This window comes from Chaetomium globosum, genomic scaffold (genome assembly GCF_000143365.1).
Source record: "Chaetomium globosum CBS 148.51 scaffold_2 genomic scaffold, whole genome shotgun sequence".
Lineage (NCBI taxonomy): Eukaryota > Fungi > Ascomycota > Sordariomycetes > Sordariales > Chaetomiaceae > Chaetomium > Chaetomium globosum.
In genome coordinates, this window is record NT_165977.1 from 728,274 (window position 1) to 750,559 (window position 22,286).

The 22,286-nt window shown below is 54.8% G+C and overlaps 7 protein-coding genes and 1 non-coding gene across 8 annotated transcripts; 4 read left to right on the forward strand and 4 right to left on the reverse strand.

Annotated features, from left to right (window-relative positions):
• Positions 1-287: 287 nt before the first annotated feature.
• CHGG_11249 lies at positions 288-372 on the forward strand. Its single transcript has one exon. It is a non-coding gene; the product is annotated as a tRNA-Ala (tRNA).
• Positions 373-1,089: 717 nt separating this feature from the next.
• On the forward strand, positions 1,090-1,844 carry CHGG_02356 (uncharacterized protein; the record flags this gene model as incomplete). Its single annotated transcript, XM_001228871.1, has 2 exons — positions 1,090-1,143; positions 1,221-1,844. The coding sequence occupies 2 exons, from the start codon at positions 1,090-1,092 to the stop codon at positions 1,842-1,844; spliced, it is 678 nt and encodes a 225-aa protein (XP_001228872.1).
• A 785-nt stretch (positions 1,845-2,629) lies between these two features.
• CHGG_02357 (uncharacterized protein) lies at positions 2,630-6,566 on the reverse strand (the record flags this gene model as incomplete). Its single annotated transcript, XM_001228872.1, has 6 exons — positions 2,630-3,162; positions 3,288-4,378; positions 4,501-4,868; positions 5,186-5,875; positions 5,938-6,206; positions 6,434-6,566. The coding sequence occupies 6 exons, from the start codon at positions 6,564-6,566 to the stop codon at positions 2,630-2,632; spliced, it is 3,084 nt and encodes a 1,027-aa protein (XP_001228873.1).
• A 1,658-nt stretch (positions 6,567-8,224) lies between these two features.
• CHGG_02358 (uncharacterized protein) lies at positions 8,225-11,891 on the reverse strand (the record flags this gene model as incomplete). Its single annotated transcript, XM_001228873.1, has 6 exons — positions 8,225-9,558; positions 9,626-10,567; positions 10,849-10,988; positions 11,063-11,288; positions 11,384-11,637; positions 11,752-11,891. The coding sequence occupies 6 exons, from the start codon at positions 11,889-11,891 to the stop codon at positions 8,225-8,227; spliced, it is 3,036 nt and encodes a 1,011-aa protein (XP_001228874.1).
• A 1,173-nt stretch (positions 11,892-13,064) lies between these two features.
• On the reverse strand, positions 13,065-15,719 carry CHGG_02359 (uncharacterized protein; the record flags this gene model as incomplete). The annotated part of the gene is made up of 6 exons (XM_001228874.1): positions 13,065-13,277; positions 13,786-13,904; positions 13,976-14,400; positions 14,461-14,766; positions 14,953-15,022; positions 15,272-15,719. The coding sequence occupies 6 exons, from the start codon at positions 15,717-15,719 to the stop codon at positions 13,065-13,067; spliced, it is 1,581 nt and encodes a 526-aa protein (XP_001228875.1).
• Positions 15,720-16,913: 1,194 nt separating this feature from the next.
• Positions 16,914-17,443, forward strand: CHGG_02360 (uncharacterized protein; the record flags this gene model as incomplete). Its single annotated transcript, XM_001228875.1, has 2 exons — positions 16,914-17,014; positions 17,164-17,443. The coding sequence occupies 2 exons, from the start codon at positions 16,914-16,916 to the stop codon at positions 17,441-17,443; spliced, it is 381 nt and encodes a 126-aa protein (XP_001228876.1).
• Positions 17,444-18,794: 1,351 nt separating this feature from the next.
• CHGG_02361 (uncharacterized protein) lies at positions 18,795-19,435 on the forward strand (the record flags this gene model as incomplete). The annotated part of the gene is made up of 2 exons (XM_001228876.1): positions 18,795-18,825; positions 18,876-19,435. The coding sequence occupies 2 exons, from the start codon at positions 18,795-18,797 to the stop codon at positions 19,433-19,435; spliced, it is 591 nt and encodes a 196-aa protein (XP_001228877.1).
• A 447-nt stretch (positions 19,436-19,882) lies between these two features.
• On the reverse strand, positions 19,883-21,555 carry CHGG_02362 (uncharacterized protein; the record flags this gene model as incomplete). The annotated part of the gene is made up of 2 exons (XM_001228877.1): positions 19,883-20,860; positions 20,926-21,555. 2 exons carry the CDS (start codon positions 21,553-21,555, stop codon positions 19,883-19,885), a joined length of 1,608 nt encoding a protein of 535 aa, XP_001228878.1.
• Positions 21,556-22,286: the final 731 nt, after the last annotated feature.

The window sequence follows — 22,286 nt, forward strand, 5'->3', positions numbered from 1 at the left end:
AGGAATCGGGTTGCTGGTAGGTGTCCGGTTTGTGGGGATAAAGAGAGGGAGGAGGGGCCGTGGTAGTTTGGGCCCTTTAGGCTTTGGGGGGTAATGGGGATGAGTAATTGGTATATTGGTGGGGGGGGGGGGAGATGTGTAAATACGGTTCTGGTAATGGGTGGACGTTGTTGTGTGTGTGTATTGCTAACACTGCTGGTCTCCTGCCAGTTGGGCCCCTAGCCGAGCACGGCGGCGGCGCGTCAAGACGCGTCCCCCCGGAGCTCGAATCTCAACAACATCATCAAGGGCGTGTGGCTCAGTTGGTAGAGCGTTCGCTTAGCATGCTTCACTGTATGCGAAAGGTCCTGGGTTCGATTCCCAGCTCGTCCAATGCAAGATTAGGAGCACCAGAACGTGTCCGGTTCTACTTTTGCAATTTTTTTACCTTTTTTTTTCCGGGGCCACTTTTGGCGCGTTGTGCGGCTCTGCTTTTTTCCTCACCGCCATGGTGGGTGTGTGTTGCGGGTTCTTGATTTGTCAGGCGGCTCACTGTTTGCCCCGTTGTTACCAAGCATGGTGTCGCTCATGGTCCACACCGACGGCAATTTATTTCTCCCCACTGGAGCCGTGAGACCTTCCCGCCACTAGTGGAGAGCTTGAGGAGCGGAGATACAATACACACACACACACAAAGTGTTTCGCGGCTAAGGGCAGCTTGTGAAACATGGGATTGGTCATGAATCAGGGCGGTTTGTGCACTGCAACTCGCCGTGAGTGCCGAGCTACGCACGAGTGACGACTGTTCCGTGGCACTGGGTGGAGTCTGGGTTCGATCAGATTTTCCGTGGGTGGGATGGAGCTTGCCGATGAGAGGTGGTGAGGTTGCCAAGTGGTCTGGTTGGTAGTAGCGTTGGGGGACAAGTCCTGAGGGGGGCACCATGACTTAAAAGGGGGGGAGGTTGCCACCCGGTTCTATGCCCTTCTACTTGGTGTATTCAAGTCGCCTCAACACCATCTGCTGTTGTCATTGCCTCTTAAGAGCACGCAATCCAGCCCGCAACTCTCTTCCCACCTCTCAATCAACTAAACCCACATTCACCCGTCACCATGGCTCCTTTCGGCAGGTTCTACACTTACCCTGACAACTACCGCGTCCAGCGGGTAAGTTCTCCACCCCCCCTTTCCCTTCTATCCCACCAACTCCCCACTTCCCTACCTATACTCACCCTCCTCCCCAGGCCCAAGCCATCGCCGCCATCAACGGCCTGACCTTGGAAATCGCCCCCGATTTCCAAATGGACGTGACCAACCGCACCCCCGAATTCCTCGCCAAGTTCCCCCTCGGCAAGGTGCCCGCCTTCGAGACGGGCGACGGCAGCTTCCACCTGACGGAGGGGCAGGCCATCGCGCGGTTCGTGGCCGAGAGCGGGCCCAAGGCGGGCCAGCTGCTGGGCGAGGACGTCAAGACGCGCGCGCTGATCGAGCAGTGGTCGTGCTTCGCCGAGCAGGAGCTCGCCGCCAACGCCGTTCCGCCCGTGCTCATGCTCGTTGCTAAGCTCGAGCAGTACCCCTATGACGAGAAGCGCTGCAACCAGCTCCTGGCTGCGCTTGAGCGTGCCCTGGGCCGGGTGGAGGCGGAGCTGAAGGACGGGAGGCAGTTTTTGGTGGGTGGCCAGCTGACGTTGGCGGATATCATGGTGGTGGGTGTGTTGCAGGTGGCGGGTAGGTTCTTGATGGATAGGGAGATGCGGAAGGACGTGCCGGGTGTGGAGGCGTATGTGAAGCGGGTGATGGAGGTGCCTGAGATGAAGGGGGCTTTTGGCGATCTGCAGCTGTGCGAGACGCGGGTTAGGGCGCAGTAGGGGACTGGATACACGCCGTGTTATCATCATATAGGGAGTTAAAAAGCGAATGGTAGGTAGGTAGTTTTATTAACGCCCGGCGGGTCAACCGAGAGGGCAGCTATTACAGTCTGACTATACATTTCCCAAGATATGTCCTGGTCTCCTTGAAGCCCGTAAAGTTCATTCTAGTTCATACAGTCTGTTCTGATTTCCATTTCTCTGCGGATTCTCGTGGGTGAGTAGGGTTGTTAGTAGGCTGGCTTGAAGGCGATTCTCCAAGTGTTCAACGTCCTATCTTCGGCGGCTGAAGCGATGCCTGTTATTTGCGTCACGAGGTGAGGGTATCGGTGCTATCGGGTGTGGTGGGTTAGGTGGTTTAGTCGGCCTGTGGTCCGTTCGTGTCGAGTCGGCCCGTCGCCATTGCAAAACGTATGGTTGCGCGAACAGCTGCCATGTTAGGAGTCCAGTCGTTCTTGTCCAACGGCGATTTCCCTCCCAGATAGAAGGAAATATTGCTTCTCTGAGTGTCTGTACTTCCGGAACGGCGCCCTGTTGAGTGGCATGTTTGGCGTTCTTCTTGGCGATTTCCCAAAGCTTGTTTTCTTCTGTCGTAGGGAGCCATCGGATTGATACTTACTGTGTTTCCGTTCCTGCGCAGTGCTCTGATTGATTGGTAGATACGGCAGATGTGCCGTTGCCCAGACTGTCGTCGGGCGTGCCGGATCGTGAGAACGGCCGCTTTGTTGCGCGTTGAGAGCTCGATGCGGCTAGATCTAAACGTTGGCAGTGTGCCCAACGCTCGTTCAATGGCTGCAAGCTCCCCGGAGTATGGGTTCTGTTCTGATCTCGGACCAAGCGTAGAGGAGAATGTTCCAACATTTGGGCTGCCGTATACAGACGCCGGCATCGTCGTAGCTCCGCCAATTCCCACTAGGTCGTTTCGCGCCGAGCTGCTTACGGCAATGCGTATATCGTAGTCGGCATTCCGGTGTGTTGTCGTCAGTTTGTTGGTGACAGTTTGTGCACGGCTCTCCCAGGGCGTCAATGGTGAATGGGTCGATGGTTTCCAGCTCGTCCATTGCGATGTCTCCAAGTGCGTCTGCGACCTGGTAGAGTGGCGAGCGGTATATTTTCCTAAATTTTCGCATTCGAGACGTGTTTCTGCGTAATGGGTTGGTGTATGGCAGGGTGTGAATATCGGTCCATAGTTTGATGGCCCGTCTCCAGAAGTTTTGGACCAGAACCGATCTTGTGCGCTGGCAATATGAGCTTCCGCTTCCGCTACGCTCGTTGCCACTGTGAGGAAGGTCCCCACCATAGTTTGCGCCGCCATTCTCTGAATTCTGTTGATGGGTCCTGCGAGTTTATTCTTGCATGCGTGCATCCACACATTGGAGGCGTAGTCCACCACCGGGGCAACTGTGCATGGAAACAGCTGCCGCGCCGTTGATGGGGACAGACCTCGGAGGTGTTTTAGTTCCATAGCTGCTTTCAAACCTTTGGACGCAGCCCTCCAAATGTGTTTTTTATACTTTAGTTTTGTGTCCATGAGCACGCCAAGGATCTTGACATGGTCCTGAGGCTCGACAATCTGCCCCTTGATCGTGAATGGTTGCGCGTCGGTCTTATGGATTACGCGAGTGAAGTGTATGATTGCTATCTTCTGTACGTTGAAGGTCGCACCGCTCCTTGTCTCCCAGTCTAGGGCGTCCCTGATGATGGCTTCAATGCCTTCCCGGTTACTTTGCGCCGTCGGTCCCGTGATCCACGCTGTAAAGTCATCCATGAAGGCTATCGCACCACCACGACTGTCGATTCGTCGTTGTACTAGGTCCGCGTTGAAGAGGAATAAGATCGGGGATAAAGGAGAGCCTTGAGGTAGACCAGCTTGAGGTAGGCTTTGAACCTCGGATGTATATCCATTGACTTGAATTGTGGCTGTGCGCTCCGAGCAGAAGGCGTTTGTCCATTGAAGCAGCTCATCTGGGATGCCTCGTGCCTTCATCCGCTGAAGAAGTCTTTCCTTGCAGACCCCGTTGTAGGCCCCTTTCACGTCAAAGCTGATCAGGCTTGCTACCTTTCGACCTCTCCAGGCGGTGTAAATCTGTTCCTGGAGGAGTATGAGGGCTTGCTCCGCCGATCGTTGCTTGCGCGCTCCGAAGTGGTTGGTCGGGAGGAGCCCATATGTCTCAACCGCATGTGAGATCCTTTCGGCGACGACTGACTCCAGCAGCTTGCCGAGCGTTGCTAAAAGTGAGATCGGTCTCCAGGCTTTGGCAACACTGTAGTCATCCTTGCCGGGCTTCTTGAGCGGTATGATCTTGGCGTGTCGCCATTGACTGGGCAGTGTGCTGTGCTCCAGAGATGCTCGAAATAGTGCGAGAACACGGTGCTTGACCACTGGCCAAGTCTGTTTCCAGACTATCGCCGGTAAGCCGTCCTCCCCAGGTGCTTTCCAGGATTTGGTTGCGAATAGTTGTCGCTCTACCTCTTCCATGGTGACCGGCGGCATTGCTACGGGAGCTCGCTGCGGTCTAGCACCTTCATCCTCTCTGGAAGGGGAGGAAAGAAGGTGGTCAGGAGTTCTTCTTCCTGTTCTCTGTGGTCGGCCGTGGTTGTTCCGTCTGCTCTGACGAGCTGTGGCACCTTCCCGAACGCCGTGTCGTCGCTAGACTTTAGGTATTTGGCAGCCTTCCAGATATTGCTATTGTCTTCAAGAAAGTCGTCCCAGTGCTTTTTCTTCTGTTGCCGGATAGCGTCGTGGTACTGTTTCGCAGCCGCTTTCGCCATTTCCTCCAAGTCCACCAAGGGTCGTCCGGCTCGTCGTTCGGGCCGAGCACGATTCCTCCAGTACGTGTAAATGCGACGCAGTTGTGTAAGGTCGGTTGTCCACCACCGCTTGGCGTATGGCGATGGTTTCGCTTTCGGTGTCAGGGTTTGGACCGTCTCCAAGACCGCCGACATTAGTCGGTCTGTCTGCTGCTGTACAGCGCCTCCCGAAGGGGTGGCGTCTAGTGCCCTCGCAATCTTGGTCTTGATTTCCTTCCAAGGTGCATTTTTGAGCAGAAGCCGGTCTTGTTTTTTTTGGTACTGGGACCAAGGTGTCAAAGACCGTCTCAATCGCGCGGTGATCCGATCCGTGTTCCGTCCTGTGAATCACACACTTGACTGTTGTTTCCGCCAGCTCGGCAGACGCCAGGACCAGGTCGATGGTCGTGTCGTAATCCCCGACATGCCAGGTCTTTGTGCCCCGTCGGAGCAGACTGCGAAGGGTGAACTCGTTCATCAGGTCGATGATACGATCTGCCTCTCCTTGTATTTCCAAAGATACATCGTCTCCGAGTCCCCACAGCAATTACCACGTCTACCGTCGTGCCCGCGTCTCGTCTTGCATCCGTGATTGTCTTGCGTAAATTGTCGCACGTCTCCCGTAGAGCTTGAGGGTCCTGATTTGGTACGTAGACCGATACTACCAGGACTTGCCGACCGGGGAGCCTTAAGATTGCTGCTGTCATGTCCGGCGACCCTATCGGTACCTGTTCCGCCTCCACGTCCTTATTCACCCAAAGCATACTTCGAACCGCCCATCTGCCTTCCCTCCAAGTCGAGGGAACCATCTTGATCCACTTGTGATGTCCTATGGGAGTTGTCAAAAGTCGGCCATGAATCCTGCGCGCTTGAGGCTCCTGGATGGCCAAGACTGTTGCGTTCTGAATGTCCTTGTCATTCATCAAGCTTTCGTGCACCACACCTTGCTTTCTCACATTAAGCTGGATTAGGTGGAGCGTTCTACTCATGACGAGATGGGTAGAGCCTCTGGCAGCTTCTGCTAAACGATTCATGTGGGCCGCCGCATAGGATGCATTTGGCAACCACTTCGCTGCAGCTGCGATGGTGGTGACCGTCCTTGCCACACTTGGCGCACACTTGACGGTTTCTGCACTGAAACGCTTTGTGGCCGATCTGCTGGCAGTTGTAACACTGGTCCGGCCGCATCTGACGTTCGAACGTCCCCGTATATCCTGATTCTCCTCCGGCGTAAAAGAAGCCTCCAGTGAGGAGCCTCTTGGCGTCGCCGAGTTTCGTGAGATACACTACCATGGATCCATACGCTTTTGCAGTGTCCTTTCGACTCAGCCAAGCTATCTTGGCAATCTGCACGTCGTTTTCCTGGGCCCAGGACTTCCGCAGTCCCAGGGAGGACCTTGCTCTCGCGGTCGAGGACAGCCGTACGGTTGACATTGTCGACTTTGATCGGGTACAGCTGATCTCGAAGGACTCTCTCACCCGGCGTTTTCTTTGCTTCGACGATGTCTTTGATCTTCTTCAATTCCCCTTCGTTCCTACTGATGACCCTAAGACGGTTGGTGCTTCCTCTATCTCTTGTGACGGCAACACAGCGCCAGCTGGGTTGGTCGCCAGGCGCACGCATCTCATGCTCAATGAGCTTGCGGAGCGCTACTGGTGTAGCTTCACTGCCATGATCCTCCGGAACCCTTGACATGTCCACCGTGCAGAACGCCGGTTCTGGTGTCGCCGGCCGACTGGTGGAGGTGGGCGGGGTGGGAATGCTGACCAGAGGGGTCCGTCGGGCGATGTCTGCATACGTCGGTCGACCCATGGGGTCTCTTGAGCTCTAGTCATGGTGTGTAGCTGTATCTTGGTGTGCTCGAGCTCACTGCGGGCTTGAGTGAGCTCCTCTCGCGCCTGTGCCAGCTCTTGAGTCAGCTGGGCCGTCATTTTGGCGATCTCCTCTGCCATGTGGTCCTTAAGTGTGACGAACCTACTTCAGGACCCTGTCCTGTTAGGGTTCAGCTTCGGTTGAAGGTAATCTCTCAAGGGTGCTTAGGTTCGGTGCAGCCAAAAGGTGCACAACAAAGACTTGTCTCAACAGTAGGCTTCCGAGCTTGTAGCGAACTGTAGTTGTGATTGCTAACTGGAGAACTCCCAGAGCTCTCCAGAACGAGTGACTATATACTGACTACATCCTGTGGCTCTCTGAGGCTCTAGACAGCTCTCGAGAGCTCGCTAGAGCTCATGCTCTCGGTGGCTCTCGAGAGCCCTTGAGAGCGGCTTCTGACTGGTCGCTCTCCTTTGGCTCTCGGGTACAACGAAGAGCACCCTGTGATTGGCTCGTTTTAAATGATTGGCTCGGGGCGTCCCGCGCCCCGGGGTCCCGCGTGTTGGCACATTCGTGACATGAAGTTTGTTGAATACCGTCTGAATTTCTGCTTTGATAATGTTCAATTTGTTGTTAAAGTCATGATCCACGGTTTGTTCTGATTCTCGGGTCTCATCCCTCGCCTCGTCGGCTGCTGCAACGCGGATGGTGCGATTCTTGTGATTTCTCGGCATTTTCTCAATATTGCTTTCCTCTTCCCAATCCATATCTTCTTGTAGCTTTGACTCTATCGCCCTTCTCGTCTTCACTTTCTTTCGCTGGGGGCGGCGTTGTCCCCCTCCTGGAGTTCCGGAATCGCCTCTCATATGACGTCGATGACGTTTGAACCACCACGTGCCGCACCAGGCATCTGGAAAAGGCAAAATCTTCCACCGGATGTCTCAAAATGAAGAGAAGTCGTTTTAAGTAGAGAAGCTCAGAACTCAGGATCCTATTCACCTACACTGTCTCGTGATTGATAGCGGCGATGGCGGGTCAAAGCGAATGGTTGACCTGTTGGAAGTTGTATTCTGGGACTTCCTACGCTAGCATTGCCCCTTACTACGACGCTAGTTCAGCAAGTTCGTTTGGTTTTCCTTGACAGGCACCTAAGCTTATTGCAAGACCAAACACGTGGTGCCTAGGTGGTACGTCATGTGTTTCTGTCTGATGCGGAAAGCATACAAAAGTGTAGATATCAAGTGGATATTGAAGGTCTTTTTTTGGTGGGGCGTCATCCGATGACAGCGCAGATGACGGCCCAGCCCTTGATATCACCGAAAAAACCGGGGCCCGAGATGATATTCCCACAGAACACCGTCGCGCCTTTATCAAATCTCGTGCAGGTAGTTTTGTTAGATAGATCTCAATCGGGCAATCTTAACGCATATTTTTTTGTCCACGGGAGTGATGTGGCCACGAACGGAATTGAATTTGTAAGCTTCAGCTACCCTCTCTGCCCCCTGTACGCCCTCTACGCCCGGCCCTGTGCGCTCTGTGCGCCCTGTGCGCCCTGTGTAATGTCCCTGTAGAGCTACTGTAAATACAGCGGGGGCTGAGAACACTCAGTCAGAAAGAACATTAGAACATCAGCAACACCAAGTCTAGGTAACCAGTGAGTTGGACGTCGTTAGTTGTTATGTGCTTAACTCTGTAGCTAGCTTTTAACTATGGCTAACGCGTAGGTCGCCCGCCTACCTTCCACCCCCAACGCCAACTTTGAAGAGCGGCATCCCGTTCAACCGGTGCCCTGGCCCCGTTGCGCCCTCAGAGCTTTGGAGAACTTATCCAAAGAGATCTTCCCCCTCTCTATATCCATCTCTCGCGCCGAGACCTCCTCCGGCTGGTCTCGGGCTTGCGAGCGACGTACAATCTCGTCGAAAATCCTACGACGGATGGAGAAGTATTGTCGGTCGCCTCTTGCTCGCCACCGAGCACCCCAACGCTCTTCGAGACTTTGAATGGACGGCATTGGAGGTAGTCCGTGTCTCCAGAGACGCCAGAGTTCCATTACCGTCCTGACGGACTGTGGGAATCGAAAACGGGGCGGCGATTCGTCATCCTCCGGACCGACAACTGCGACGCCTGGAGCTTTCGACGGAGACACTGTAGGAATATGCTGTCCAACCGGCTTCTCGTTCCCGGTCCGAAGAAGATGCTCGGTATTAGAAGAGGAGGCGGCGGCAGTGGTGGAGGCAAGCGAAGAGGCATGGGGAGGCGGGGAGCAGGGAGACAGCGACGACTCTCGCCGTCTCCGGTGTACGCGCCTGCCGCGTGGCAACTCCACCCTCTGTTCCAGATGTTTACCTTCGGGGCTTATAGTAACCGTATATCTGGTGTTCGCCAGCAGGTCTAGTTTCCTTTCTAGCTTCCGGAGGGCCTGAACCGTTTCCTCGTGTCGCCGTTGGTTTAGCGCATTCTGGGCGACCTGCTGGGTCGAGATGGAGCGCAACTTCTCCGCCACCGACGGGATTGTCTTCTCGATGGCCGTTTGGTGGCTATCCTCGTGAGCCTGGCTGCAGATATCACGGACCCGGGCTGCGTATTGTTCGAATTCCGGATCCTGGAAGAGAGGGTCCCGGAAGATGGGATGATTCGGGAACAGAGGCTTCAGGAAGGCAGCATCTTGGAGGACCACCTCCCGGAGCCAGGCGAGAAGCTCAAGGAAAGCGCCCGCAGCCTTGTCTTGCTGAACGGTGGCGGCGAATGGACTACTTTCCGGAGCGTCGTGCTGTTCCTTCCAGTAATCTAACCCAGGGAAGACCCGGGCGAGAAGACGGCCGGGAGGCTTGGCGGTGCTCCTGGCAATGAAATAAGACCCCGACCATTCAGGGTCAAAGTCGGCGACAGCCCGCATAAACTCCAGGGGCAGAGAGGTCAGATAGCAGCCCGTCATCTGGTCTCCGTTATTCCAACGGCCCGCGCGGCGGATCTGGCCTTCGTGGACACCGGCGATGTCCGCGTTCTGAGAGCTCGCGACTCGCGGGGCATGACTCGCCTTAGTCGTCTTAATTCCGCTTTTCTCATAGAAACGCCGAGTCCAGTCGTTCGCAGTCTGGGGGGTCAACACATCTAAGTCTCGTCAGCGCTTCGATGCTAGGTGTCTGGTGCGGAAAACGGGCGGCCAATTCTTTCTTACCTTTGGGCTCGTTGATCGAGCGCCGAAGGATCTTCAGGTCGTACCAGTCTTTTCGTCGCGAAAAGCTCGGGAACGACTCCTTCTCCACGTGCCAGCGGTAAAAGAGCCAGAAACCTAGGGCGCCCACGAGGCAGGCCAACGGATCGCGATGTCTCAAACAGGCGCCATATTCCAGACGACCGTGCTGATTAGTTTTTCCCTGATTCATCACGACGACAAATGCCCGAGTGATGTTATCCTTATTCTTGACGCCCTCGTTGGGGAGTTCCAGACAAAAGCAATCTGGGAGCTCGAGCGGCCGCCGATTGCTCGAACGAAGAAGCATATGGTTGCCGAGAAGAAAATACACCTGCGTTCGCAGGGCGCAGGCGATCTGCTTGGACTCGTTCCATACGGCGGACGTGTGGACCGGAATCTGAGACGGCGTATACGAGTCCTTGATCGTGTTTTCGCCGCGGTCCGCGTATTCCGAACGCTTGCGAGCCCAAGTCGTCCGGAGGATCGATTTCTGCATGGCCTTTAACGCCACGCTTTGCGGCCGGGGCGCCGGATTTATTCCGCGAGTCCTCTGGACGTCGTAGAGCTTCTGGATGGCGGAGACGTAGCTCCGAACCGTGTTATACTGAAGCTTGAGCGATGATTCGAAAGAGCTTTCCACGTCCCCGGAATCTGCGTCGTCGGCGTCCGCAGGTACGGTGTGAACCACTATACAGTCTTCTGACCACTCGGCGACCTCGTCCTTGCCATGGCCCTGCAATTTCTTCCGTTTGGCGATCCCACCGGCTTGTTCGGTTTCGCGACGTTTCCTCCGCTCCTGGGCGACCCGGGAGCCGGTCCGAGGCGCACGGGAAACCACCTCGTCGGCCATGAAGAGCAGCAGTTTGCCCTCATCGACAAGGTCTTCCGGCAGGGGTCGTCCGGGCACGTGGGTTGCCGGCCAGCCTTCGGGAATAGACGCGAAGCCCCTGCTCCGACACCAGATCTACGTGTAGCCGCCGGTCAGCAGGAGGCGCCGGCAAACGGAATAGTCCTTCATCTCTTTTTGTACCTTCCACTCTTTCTGCTTGCTGAAATGGATACAGAGGTCACAAGTCATGATGGTGGCTGTCAGGGGGCCTGGTGGCTAACAGGGAGCCCTGCAGCCCCATCTCTCTCTCTGTATATAGAAACAGAGCCTCCCACCATCTGGAAGCTCTGATTAATGCAAGCAACCTTACACAAACCATGCATAACCACGTTGTTCAACACTGCTTGGGAGCGTACGCTCGTCTCGTGTTTTCCGGCGTCTGCTGCTGGGACTCGAGAAGACATCGCTCGACCACCTCGCGCAGGCGGGCCGTATAAGTAAGATCCGAATCCATAACTAGTTAACTGTTTAGGTAGATGGTTAGTTAGGTGTAGTTAATTAATTCGGGCGGTTACAGAACATTGGCGGACCTCTCGGCGCCGACGTCTACCCAATGGGGGGCAGGTTGAAGGGCCGCACGCATTCTGCGGTTCGAAAAGAAATGGGACCAACCACCAACCAGGCACGCGACTGTGGTCACCTCAGCCAGCCCCGACAGGGCGCCGCAGCATGCGGGACCTTCCAATGGGTGGGGCGCAACGTAGGGGGCCCGTGCGTCAGCCGAGTGACGGATGACCGTCACCGGCTCAAAACGACCTGTGATACCAAGTCTTATCCTGTCCGGAGGACAATATTCCTGTCCGGAGGACAATATTGCGCTCAAACTTTTGGAAATTACTATGGGAAATTACTAGTTATGGGAAAGTGATAAGTTAATTGCGGGTCTGAGCCTGCCTTATCCTCCATCGGCAATTGGTCAGAAGCTTCAAGCCTGGAGCCGTGCCTAATCACGTGCGTGTCAATTGACTTTCCCGCATACGGAGTGTTTGCCGATTGTCGCTTGACACTTTTACTTCCGCTATGGGCGCTGTTGACAGTTATCATGGACAACAGCGCCGCATCGGTGGCGCGCAAGATGTGTCCTCGATGTCGCACCGAAAAAGACCTAAACCGTCGCAGCATACCATATCCCGAGCCAGCATTGCATCATTGCAGGTAATCGGCCGGGAAAGCTCTGCGCCTGCTCCAATGCCTGCACTACGACCTCTCGTGCCCGCACCTCGCCAGAACCTCACGCACGGCGTCCTTGCTAGCATGTTTCCCAAAGGTGGCCGAGTTGCAACAGATACTCCAGATATGGCGACCGCTCGGGACCAACGTGCTGCGATCCAGCGTCGCCATCGCGCGGAACGACGCCATGGTGATGGTGAGCAACCTTCGCAAACCCCGCCACTAAGTAGCTTGATCCGACGACACCAATTGCGCAATGCTGAGGATGAGGCGCCTGCGACCAGCGAAGACAGTTTGCTCTCCGTGTCAGCGCCTGACGAAGAGGGTTCGGAAGGCGATGCGGATGCTTTGCAGCACACACCACCACAGCTTCCCCGCCGCGGACGCCCTCCCAAGCGCCGTTCCCCTCCGTCTGCGTCTTTGACCCGGTCTCGCGGACGCCGTTATGGACGCCCTCGGCTAGAACGCAATCCTGTCGGTCGCCCACGCAACCAACCCCCCCCCCGCCGGAAGAAAATCCTCCGCGTAAATTCGACGAGCCCGGTCCCCGATTCACAGGCGACGACCAGGAGACGCCACTTTTGGCCGAAGACATTGTAGCTAAGAGAGAGTTGGACGAAGCACTTGCTGCAGAGACGATGCAGCGATGCCTTCGTTGCAAGGAGCGTTGGTTCTTAGGGTTACATCCAGCATGCCATGAAGTGGGAAGATGGCCGATTCGCTAAACATCACAGCTTCCGATTCATCGCGCTAAACACTCTGATGAGGCAGCAGGCGAGGGGTCACAGTCGATTCTACGTCAGCAAGAATCATCGCACACCTCTTACGAAGGAAGCCCTCCAGGAGGCGCTTTCCGACCCAGACAAACCGGAAGCCCAGTCTATCCTCAACCGGATCTCTCGCTTTGCTGGTGTCGTCAAAGGCACACGTCCCTTTTGGTACCGTCGACGTGAGTGTAGAGACGTAACGTGAGTGACAGAATAGAAACGATTCGTAGATGGCTCAAGTAGATGGAGTTGTTGGCCAACGGACAGATATTGGCGCTTCGTCTCTCCCGTAATCAACCCTAACCCTGATTGTCCTCTCTCCCGCTCCTGGTAATTTTACACAAGATGAGGGGAAGGACAGACAGAAACAAGGAAAACCTCAATTGATGACTTCTGGGCTGCTACGAGCATCCCAATCTGACTGTTGTAAGCTCCCATCATCTGTGAGATAACCGTGGAATCCATTACCGCCGCATGCTGATATTGAAAAACCTTGACGGCTTACGCTTTGAGCGAATTTATCCCGGCTCGAGCAAAAAGAGCAGCTCCAGGCGAGTGAGCGGGAGGTTGACGGTACGTTGCCGGCTTAGGGCACCTAATCGGTTCGATCCACAGCCCGCTCCTTCCCTCGAGCTGGTACCTGTTGGATTCGCCACATGAAACCTTCTTGCTGATACTTGTGTTGGAAGGTCATGGCACCGGAAACAGCCATGGCACCGGAAACAGCCATGGCACCGGAAACGGTCATGACATCCGGAAACGGACAAGGTACCGGAAACGGATTCATGGAATTTTGGCAGCACAAAGACTCGGGTTAACTCAAGGATACAAAGGAAAGATTTAGGATAAAAACCAGTTGCTCTGAAGAACTCTGAGAGGAAGAGCCAGAAATCAATAAATCCTTTTCTCTCCAATTTTTCCGTCTGAGTGTCGTTTCCAACAGTACCCAACCGCTCTTGCCTTCGAGAGCAGTCACTCTACGGCGTAGAGGAAGGAACGGCTTCAACAAATAAGCCGCTTAAGGTCGTAAGCCGAAGAGAGACCCCTCGCTGCTGTGAGCGAATATGTCCCAGCTCGTGGATACCCGCCTTGCACCGCTAAGTCGTGATTGTTGGTTTCCAACACGTCCATCCAGCCTCCCGGTAGTTATCATTGTCGTGCAATGTCCGTGACCAAGCCCATGATCGCAATTAATACACACTATGTTACTGGACAGCCAGGGAGATGTCCAGTAGCAATTGCAGCAAACCCAAAGTTCGACCTTACTAAGGTCAGCATACCGAGGAAGAGACTATAAGCTACCTCGGGGGCCTCACCTCCGTTATCACCGAAAAGGGTCTAGCACCGAAGTTTGCCACCACGCTTGCCCCGTCCCTGAATCCCACCCTAGGGGATAGAGAAGACGGGTCATGTTTTTGGCTGATTTCGAAGTCGCCTGGAATACTATTAGCAAGCTTACCTACTTGATTAGGTAGCCCAGATTTTCACTCCAGGCCGTAAACTCACAAAATCGTTCGCCGGTCAAGTCAGAGTACCTCAGAGAGTGTACTGTGTTCTCTTCTCTCCAGGGCGTCGTCTTAACGAACGCAAGCGTGGTATGGTCGGCGGACGTTTGAGGACCAGGAAAGGTTACCCCTAATCCTGTTTTGTTGATGCGTAATTCCTGAGCACATGTTGAGGTGTCCCAGCGAACTCTACCATAATCTAGCAGTCTGACCCGTTTATACTCGGATATCGCGTCATCCAAGGGCTCTTCGTCTTGTGATGGAGAATCAGTGACATCGGAAACTTGAGCCGGATCATGCCTGGTGTCTTCGGATCGGTCCGTTATATTTGAACCGCCGTTGCGAGCTTGGTCATCGCGGTCTGATGGGCCTGTGTTTTGGGGCTGGATCATCTCGATCCTCCGGAATATCATGGTGCAGTTTCCACTTTACCAGTTCAGAGTCAACCATCGGAGTGCTTCCCGGACAACCGAACATCAGACTTACCACTCAATCTCCCTATCCTGATCCCCCGCGCATTCCGTGTGACAGCTCGGGCAAGTAGTCGTGTTGGTGAAGGTGTTCTCAAAGAACAAGCTCATGTTGACGCGTTGGCCCGGTCGGAAGCACAGTTTCCACTCACGCCTGAGGTCTATGTCGCGAGAGGTTTTCTCGTCTGTGATGGCAAATTTGCCCAGGTCAACCTTCCGGGCGCCGCTCTCGCTATATCGGTTTTTAAGCGCATAAATCAGAATCTGGGCTTCATTAGCGATGCCCTCACGCGAGAACGCAACGGTGGAGCTGACCTCGGCACTGGTGACAAATTCGAGGTGAAAGGGAGCCAAAACGCCCCGGGCGTCTTCCAGGTAGACCGGCTGTTGCCGAAGCACCTGCGCTGGGATCTCTGTCTGCGCTTGGGACATCATCTGGTGGATCTCCATCGTCGCCTGGCTGTGATTGTGTTGGCAATGTCATAGAATAAACCTTTCCATTTCTCACCAAGTCTTACAGCATTTGAACCATAAGCAACCGCAAATCAGAGTTGCTTTGCGTCTGGTTTGTGGTTGCCCTACAGTATAGTTTGTTAGTAAATAAATGGTTACAAAAGGAGAGGAGTGTTAAGATCCCTACTCAGACGTTGCTTTGGTAATCTCCTGTATCAGGTTGGTCTTGAGATTCAAAACAAGCTGCTCGTGAGACGACCGGTTTGATAATGCCTGGGATTGAACCTGACTTTCTATTCGGGTTATTGCGATTTCACTGGATTCACTTTCCTGTCTATTAGTAATGCCCCATATAAAGACTCCTAATCCCTTACGATCTTTTGGGGGAAAGAGAACTTGCATCTGTAGCAGTTGAAGCATGAGGCCCATCGCCGTTGCGTGTCCACGAAGCGAGGCTCTCAGCTCATCTACATCCTTTACTTTGTAGACAGCCCATTTGACCTTGTAAAATGCATCTTTCCACCAGGTTTTCGAACCTCCTTCACGAAGGCACCGCATATAAATGTCGTTTTTCCGAAGGAAATCGCTGATGGCCGTTTGGCAGTGAGATGTCGCTTGCTGGATCATCCAGAGCCTCGGTTCCAACTCTGGCGGCACTTGGAGGTTTTTAATTTCGATCATGGCTCGCTCGACAGAGTAGAGCTCCTGGACCAAGCCCTGGAACTTGGCACTTGATCCACGGCCATCGCTCAGAGCGACCGCAAGTCCGTGAACAAGTTCAATCGCTGCTAGAAAATCCCCGACTGAAAAGCCAAATGACATAATGAGGGCCGGAGACGCCGTGCTCTAAAATGGAAGGTGATGGAGAATCAAGTTGTTTCATGTTGTGTTGTCAGGAAAATTCCGTGCCATCTCGCGCCCAATCGTCTGTTGGGCCAATGCCGGCCCGACGGAGGCTGGGGCACACGCTAAGCAAGCAAAGCAGATGCTGTGAAACGATGAGCCGCATCGGGACTGGTTAGATCGACGCCACCGCCCTGCGAGGCGAAGCGGGAGGCAGATTCCTCACTTCAGAGTCCGCATAAGGGCGCCTCACTGCCTTTTCTGCTCGCTTCGGGGCTCCGGCGACAAAGCAAAAAAGGATGGATGCGCCTTGTAGGAAACCTTGCTTTTTGTTAACCCGCAACCGTGAGCCTAGCTCTTCTAGAGGTGGGTTACGTGATTAGCCCTTTTCGTGCCTGTCGACGATATCATCGCGTTTTTGACATGAGACGTCACACACTCCAACCACCTCCCAAAAGGTACATGCCTAACTCCCCCCCGTCTCCGACGGCAATTCTTCGCAATCGCTCATAATGCGTACCACGGCAAATGGCGCGTTAGACCTTCGCGTCGGTAGCAACGTTGCTCCGGAGCTTCTCGAGCAGGCTGTAGCGGCAGCCCGCTCTCTTACTACGGTTCATGTCACGTCAAGAGCGATCCAAAACACCGTGGTTCCGATTATGGCCATAGCTGTCTTTGCCTTGGTAACGCTCCGGTCACGTCCGTAGCTCTACAACACTCAAGACGATGGCGCAACTCTTCCATGATAGCAATACAAATCCCATCTCCCACAACCGTGGTATTATTCCGCTTCGACGCATCTGGCCACCCCCGACTGTCCGCTTTCTTCGACACTTCCTCGGAGTTTCCCTCCGAGATCGTTCAAGACCCTCTGGAGAATGCGGTCTTGTTCTATCGTGGTCGGGTCTGAGGCTACCCGAGGACAAACGCACATGTGGCAAGAACCGTGCAGGACAGACCACGCTCTTCACCAATACGGTCATCTACTTGGCAGAAGAGGGATAAGCTCAGTGTTCCGGTCGGTGCAGTATTCCTTCCGCTCGTCCACGGTAGTCAGACATTGGGGTTTGATATGTTTTCCCGTTGTCAACCACCAGCCTAGTGGAAACAACACGCGGGTCCCAATGCCACGGTACGCCGTCATCTCGGAGACAAACCTTACAAGTGCCCGCAATGCCCAATGACCTTCTGTCAAAAGTCGAATATCAGTGCGCACTTGAAAACCCACGAGACGAAGGAACTAAGAGCGCGTTGGATTTGCAAGTTACTAGATTGTAAGAGATCGTTCTCATCGAAAGGCAACCTCAAGGTAAATGTCCGCCCGGCTGGGAATCCCCTTTTTCACGGCCGGCCGGGACTCACCCGACTCATTAAGAGTATGATTAACTAACTCTACTCTCGTGGCGCAGTATCACCAAAACAGGTGCCATACCCTTGCCCTTGACGCGTTGCACGAGAGGCTTGTTGCCATCGAGGACGCAAGCATGATATCGGAGGAAGAAAGGAACATAGCGAGGTACATTGTCGAGGTGCACAACTTTGCCAACAAAGGCATCAAGGGCCGCGGCGTGGGTCGCGTGGTCAGTCGTCTGCTGCCGTGTCCTTCCACCGCCGCAAACTTCAGCGGCACTGGCCCCGCTGATGGCACCCGACTTGTCCCGGGTGACGCGATGCCACTTCTGGCACGTGGACTTCCGGCTTAATATGCATCTACAGAAGCCGTTCTCTCGTTCTTTCAGACCTATGAGGATAGGCACGGTTTGGGCTTGGCGTTCGGTGCTTGGGCGTATGCGTAGGTAGGTAATTTCAGCAGCCAGCTTTCAACTTCTAAGATCGGCACATGTATCCCACCTTTTTTGAATTCGGCTTTTTCTCTCGAGTTTATTTCTATCAACTCGTTAACCGCTCAAAATCGGCCTGGTGTGCCCCACAGCAAACATCACTACCTAAGGAGCTGGGTATCGGCCTGGGTGCCCAACCGATGACGTGCATGCGGCTCAAGTCTGCTCAGGGGGTGCTGGTAGGTAAAAGTAACACTGCGGTCGCGGGATCTGCACGGCAAGCTGCGGGTGATCTAAAGTATTTTTGGGCTACCACGCCTGCTATCTGTTGCTAGAGTGTTGTCTTCAAGCCCTACAGTCTGCAGAGGGGCCAATCGCAACCCCATTGGTGGGCGTGAATTCGAGTGAGGTGTGGGATACCGAGGTATGTACATTAGCTGAAGGAGGGGGTGGCTTTAAGGTTTCAATACCTACACAGCTGCAGCGGCCTTTTAGCTCGCGGGAGCTTACCATTTCACAGCCCACTCAAGAGCTTACCAGAAACCCTCAGAACTTCTTACAGGTCAGGGAGTTGTTTGCTTGGCATCCTGAGCTTGGGCGAGAAGGATTAGAGGAGTAATAATTGGTAGAAGCATGACTGAACAACAACAGAAATCCGAACCTGTCATTACGGCGTAGGTTACACATATGCTGTGGGCGAGGCTCCAAGAGTGGGTATGTGGTGGTGGGCCATCTTAATGTCTTTCTTTCCATCCTAAATGACCTGGCCACTGTAGCCGGGCACACCTTTCCTTAGGCCCTGATGCATGTAAGCCCTGTCCTCGTGCCCGCCAAAGATCACACTGCGGTTCAATGACTGCGCGGCCTTGTTGATTACGAAACAAGACCAAATCAAGTGTCAGTCAAGCCACAAAGCCCAATCACACGGTGTGTATGAGCTTCCGATCGGCACTCGCGGCTGACGGGGAATAATTATGTAAGTCCCGTTTTGGTAGTTAGTTAGATAGGTACCTACCTTACTTACCTACAATTTCACGTTGAGCCTCCATCACTCCCAGGCTTATACCGAGGCTCACAGATTCCAAGAACGCTACGTCCCAGCGTATCTGAACCGACTCCTGAACAAGGCTGATATCACCCAGTTCCCTTCAAAATGTATGAACCCGCAAAACCTATAAATAGCGAAAAGAACCGTGACGCCATACACCTCACACCACACACTCCTCCATGGGTAAACGACGAGCAGGTTCAGCACACTGATTATTTGCCCGACATGACGAGCCTCATTGATGAGAGGTTTCTTGGTGAGTTCTCTTCTCTAACCCCTAATCTCCATTGACAGCCAAACTGATAGTCCTAGGAGTAAGGGAACCAACAGAGCCCGACCAGAAGCCGTTCTGGTTACTGGCCAGGCGTCCGGCTCGCTCGGTGCCCAAGTTGTTCCCGTTCTCGACGCACCAAATCCCAGCAACTCGACCGGGAACAGAGGGCGAGTTTAGTTCTGCGGTCGATGGCCCGGCAAATTCGCTGTCCAACACGGACATGGAGACTATGCCACTCTGGACCCCGCAGGATTTATCTATTGGAGGTCCAAACAACGGCGTCGCGAACACGAACCCGGCTATGCCCCAACCCCTGCCGAGCCGTTACATAGTATCCCGAGGGGATGCGTTGCTGCTGAATATCATGGATTGTCAGAGAACATCGTCTGACGAGTGGATGGACTTGTTACAGAAGCAGTCTGCGGGGGACTCTTCGGGGACTTCGACTGATGCGGACGGCGAGGTGTCCGAGTATAACGACGCCTCGGAGAGTGGGAGCGCCGAGGAAATGTGGAACTCCGAGGACAAGGAGGAAAGGCCCATGGCTTTGCACATGCTATCACAACGCTCTGGCGCCCCGGTGCGGCCGTGAGGTTGCATGGGGGGACTACCGATACATAAAATCACACCGGTGAGCAGGCTGGGCCTTCTCGCATGATATTCTAAACTTTTCCTCAGCCACCGATGGCTCTTTCCGCTGGACATAGGGGTCGTACTCTGCCCCCAAAGTGCAATACATGTACCGTTTCTAAGCGGCTCGCACAAGTTCGGACTTGGATGTCGCACATCGGGACAGCGCTTTGCGAGGCAGTTACTCTGCATGATGCACGAATATATTGATTCGTAATCGTCGGCACCCACAAGCCCCCCGCGTGCGGCTGTGGAACCGTGATTCGTTCCTTCGTCGACGTCGAAACACCATCCTATTTTGGTTACATGTACACATGTGCGCCGGCCCACACGCGGCGCCCTTCGATTCGAGCCACAACATGATATAACCTTGGAATACAAGCCTCGCACCAACACACGCGCCCCCCTTTCACCAATTAATCTCCCCGCACACATACTCCAAAAGCGGCGGAATCCACACCGTCACCGCCACCACCTGCCCAAAGCTCCAGCCCCGCGCATCCACCATATCCAACCTAATCGCCGTCGCCAGCACCGAGATCTGCATCCCGACCCCGGCCAAAAACACCAACGTCGCGAACCAAAACCCCGCCCGCTGCCACGGCAACATCCCCCCACTCCCGGAACCCAAACCAGGCCCCTTCTCCAACCCCGCTCGCCGCCGCGCCCGCAGCAGCCGCGCCCCCACCGGCCACAGCAACACCACCACCAACACAAACGTCGACCACGTCCACAACAGCGGCGTCAGCACGCGCAGCGCCGTCCTTGCCGCGATCCCCTCCGCAAACTCCCCCGACTCCGTATCCACCACCGGACACACCGCCAGCCCGGAATACTCCCCACACTGCGCCACCGCCGAGATGTTCAGCCTATACCGCTTGTACATATCCCCGCGCGTCATGCCCGGCGGGAGTTGGAGGCGCATGTACAGCGTCCAGTAGACGGCGGAGGCGAGGGCGTAGACGGTGGTGGTGAGCAGGGTGATGGCCGGGGAGGAGGCGCGGTGGTAGACGAGGAGCAGGTAGCTGAAGATGATGGGGAGGATGCTGTTGGTGGCGAGCGGGGTTACCAGGAAGGTGGTCACGAAGTCGGCGGTGGAGAGGTTGGATGCGATGGCCGCGATCATGAGCGTGCCGCCGAAGTAGCATTGCGCTTTGTGGCATTCGAGGAGGAGGTCGAGCCAGGCGGTGAAGTGGCGGTTGATTTCGGGTTGGGGGGTGGTGGAGGGGTGGTGGTCGGGTGATTCTTGGGAGGGGAGCAGTCGGTCGGGTTTTGGGGAGGGTTTGTCGGGTTGGCGTGCTTTGCGGGCGTGGTGCCAGGAGAAGAGGGCGAGGCCGGCCCAGAGGATGGCGACCAGCGCGCATTGCATCACGTAGGATGAGAAGACCTGGGGGGGCATGTTAACGTTTTCAAGTCCTACGATTCAGGCGTGTAAGTGACGGCTCAACTCACCCCAACACCCACGATATCCGCATCAGCCCAGGGCAACGCGCCCGTGTCGGCATTGCAAACATTGTTGAGACATTCGTTGATTCCCCAGATATTCGGGATTGTGTTGTTGGTAATCAGTTTCACTGGCGAGCAGGCGGTGCTGTAGCAGTCGCTGTTGTCCCGCGCACTGCTGCAGGTTGCCGATAAGCAGTCGGTCACCGCGAGGGTGATTTCCTCTTGGCTGGCCTCAAACTCGCTTTCGTTGGGCCCGTACCGCAAGTGCTTCTGCACTACTTGTTCGATTGTGGAGTTGAGTAGGCCTTGTGAGGAGAAGGAGGCGATGATGGGAAGATTGGCACAGGCTTTGTACCGGGCGAGGAGTAGCGAGCCGTTTCCCACTTGGTTGTTCTGCTCAGCTGATGTGTAGAGACTCTCAGCTGACCGGCAGCGGTCGTAGAGACGGCATGTTTCAGGGCTTCCGAGGCAGGCGCTGTCGAATAAGCCGGTTGTTGGTGCGAATATCCTCCTACACGCCGTGGAGTTCTGTTCGTTGAGGTAGCAGCATTGATCACGGGCCACGGTGTCGCTCAGGGAGATATATTTGCCCAGTCCATCGCAGGCAATGAGGTTTGACAAGAGGCCTGGCCGCATCATGGACGAAGCCAACATGAAGGGCTCTATGCATCAAATTAGTAGATAAAGGGGTCTCCTGAATACCAAGGAGCCTAGTGAGTCGTGAGACAGGTAATAACCCGATATTCCAAACATCTGACGGGAAGTGGTCACGAACATCTCAAGCGTTGCGGCCGCGACGCGGTCTCGTTGTCTAAGTAGCCGGCTGGTGGCGATCTGGTCAGCCTTGATCTTCATCTGACGCAACCTTGCATGGCGCATCCTTCAGCGCGAATCCTTCACTGGAAGGTTTTTGGGCGTAGTACGGAGGCTTCATTGCGAAACTGGGCGAAAACCCAGATTTTCAATAGATCCACCCCGCCCGTCAGATTTCAGCCTCACCCACCAATTCCATATCCCCACTTTGCAATCGCTTTGCTACAACTCCCACTTTTTATTCCACAAACCACCATCTTCACCTACCCCGGTCTCTCTCGCGCGCTTCCGAGCCCAATGACACCCGTTCAAGCCCGGTGGTGCGTTTCTCGCTGCGCTTATGGCAAGCTGGTTTCTTGGATACTAACAATTCATTGGTCTTGTATTTGTCGATCGCACCTCCCAATCAGAAACCCGAAGTTTCATGGCCATGACTCAATTCTGCTAATTGTAAGATGGGGAGAAAGGAGGAGAAGCTGGAAGAGCTCTCGCGGTGCAGAGGCGAAATGCAAGAGCAGGTGGTGCGTGCACTCAGTGACCGGTGCTGCCACATG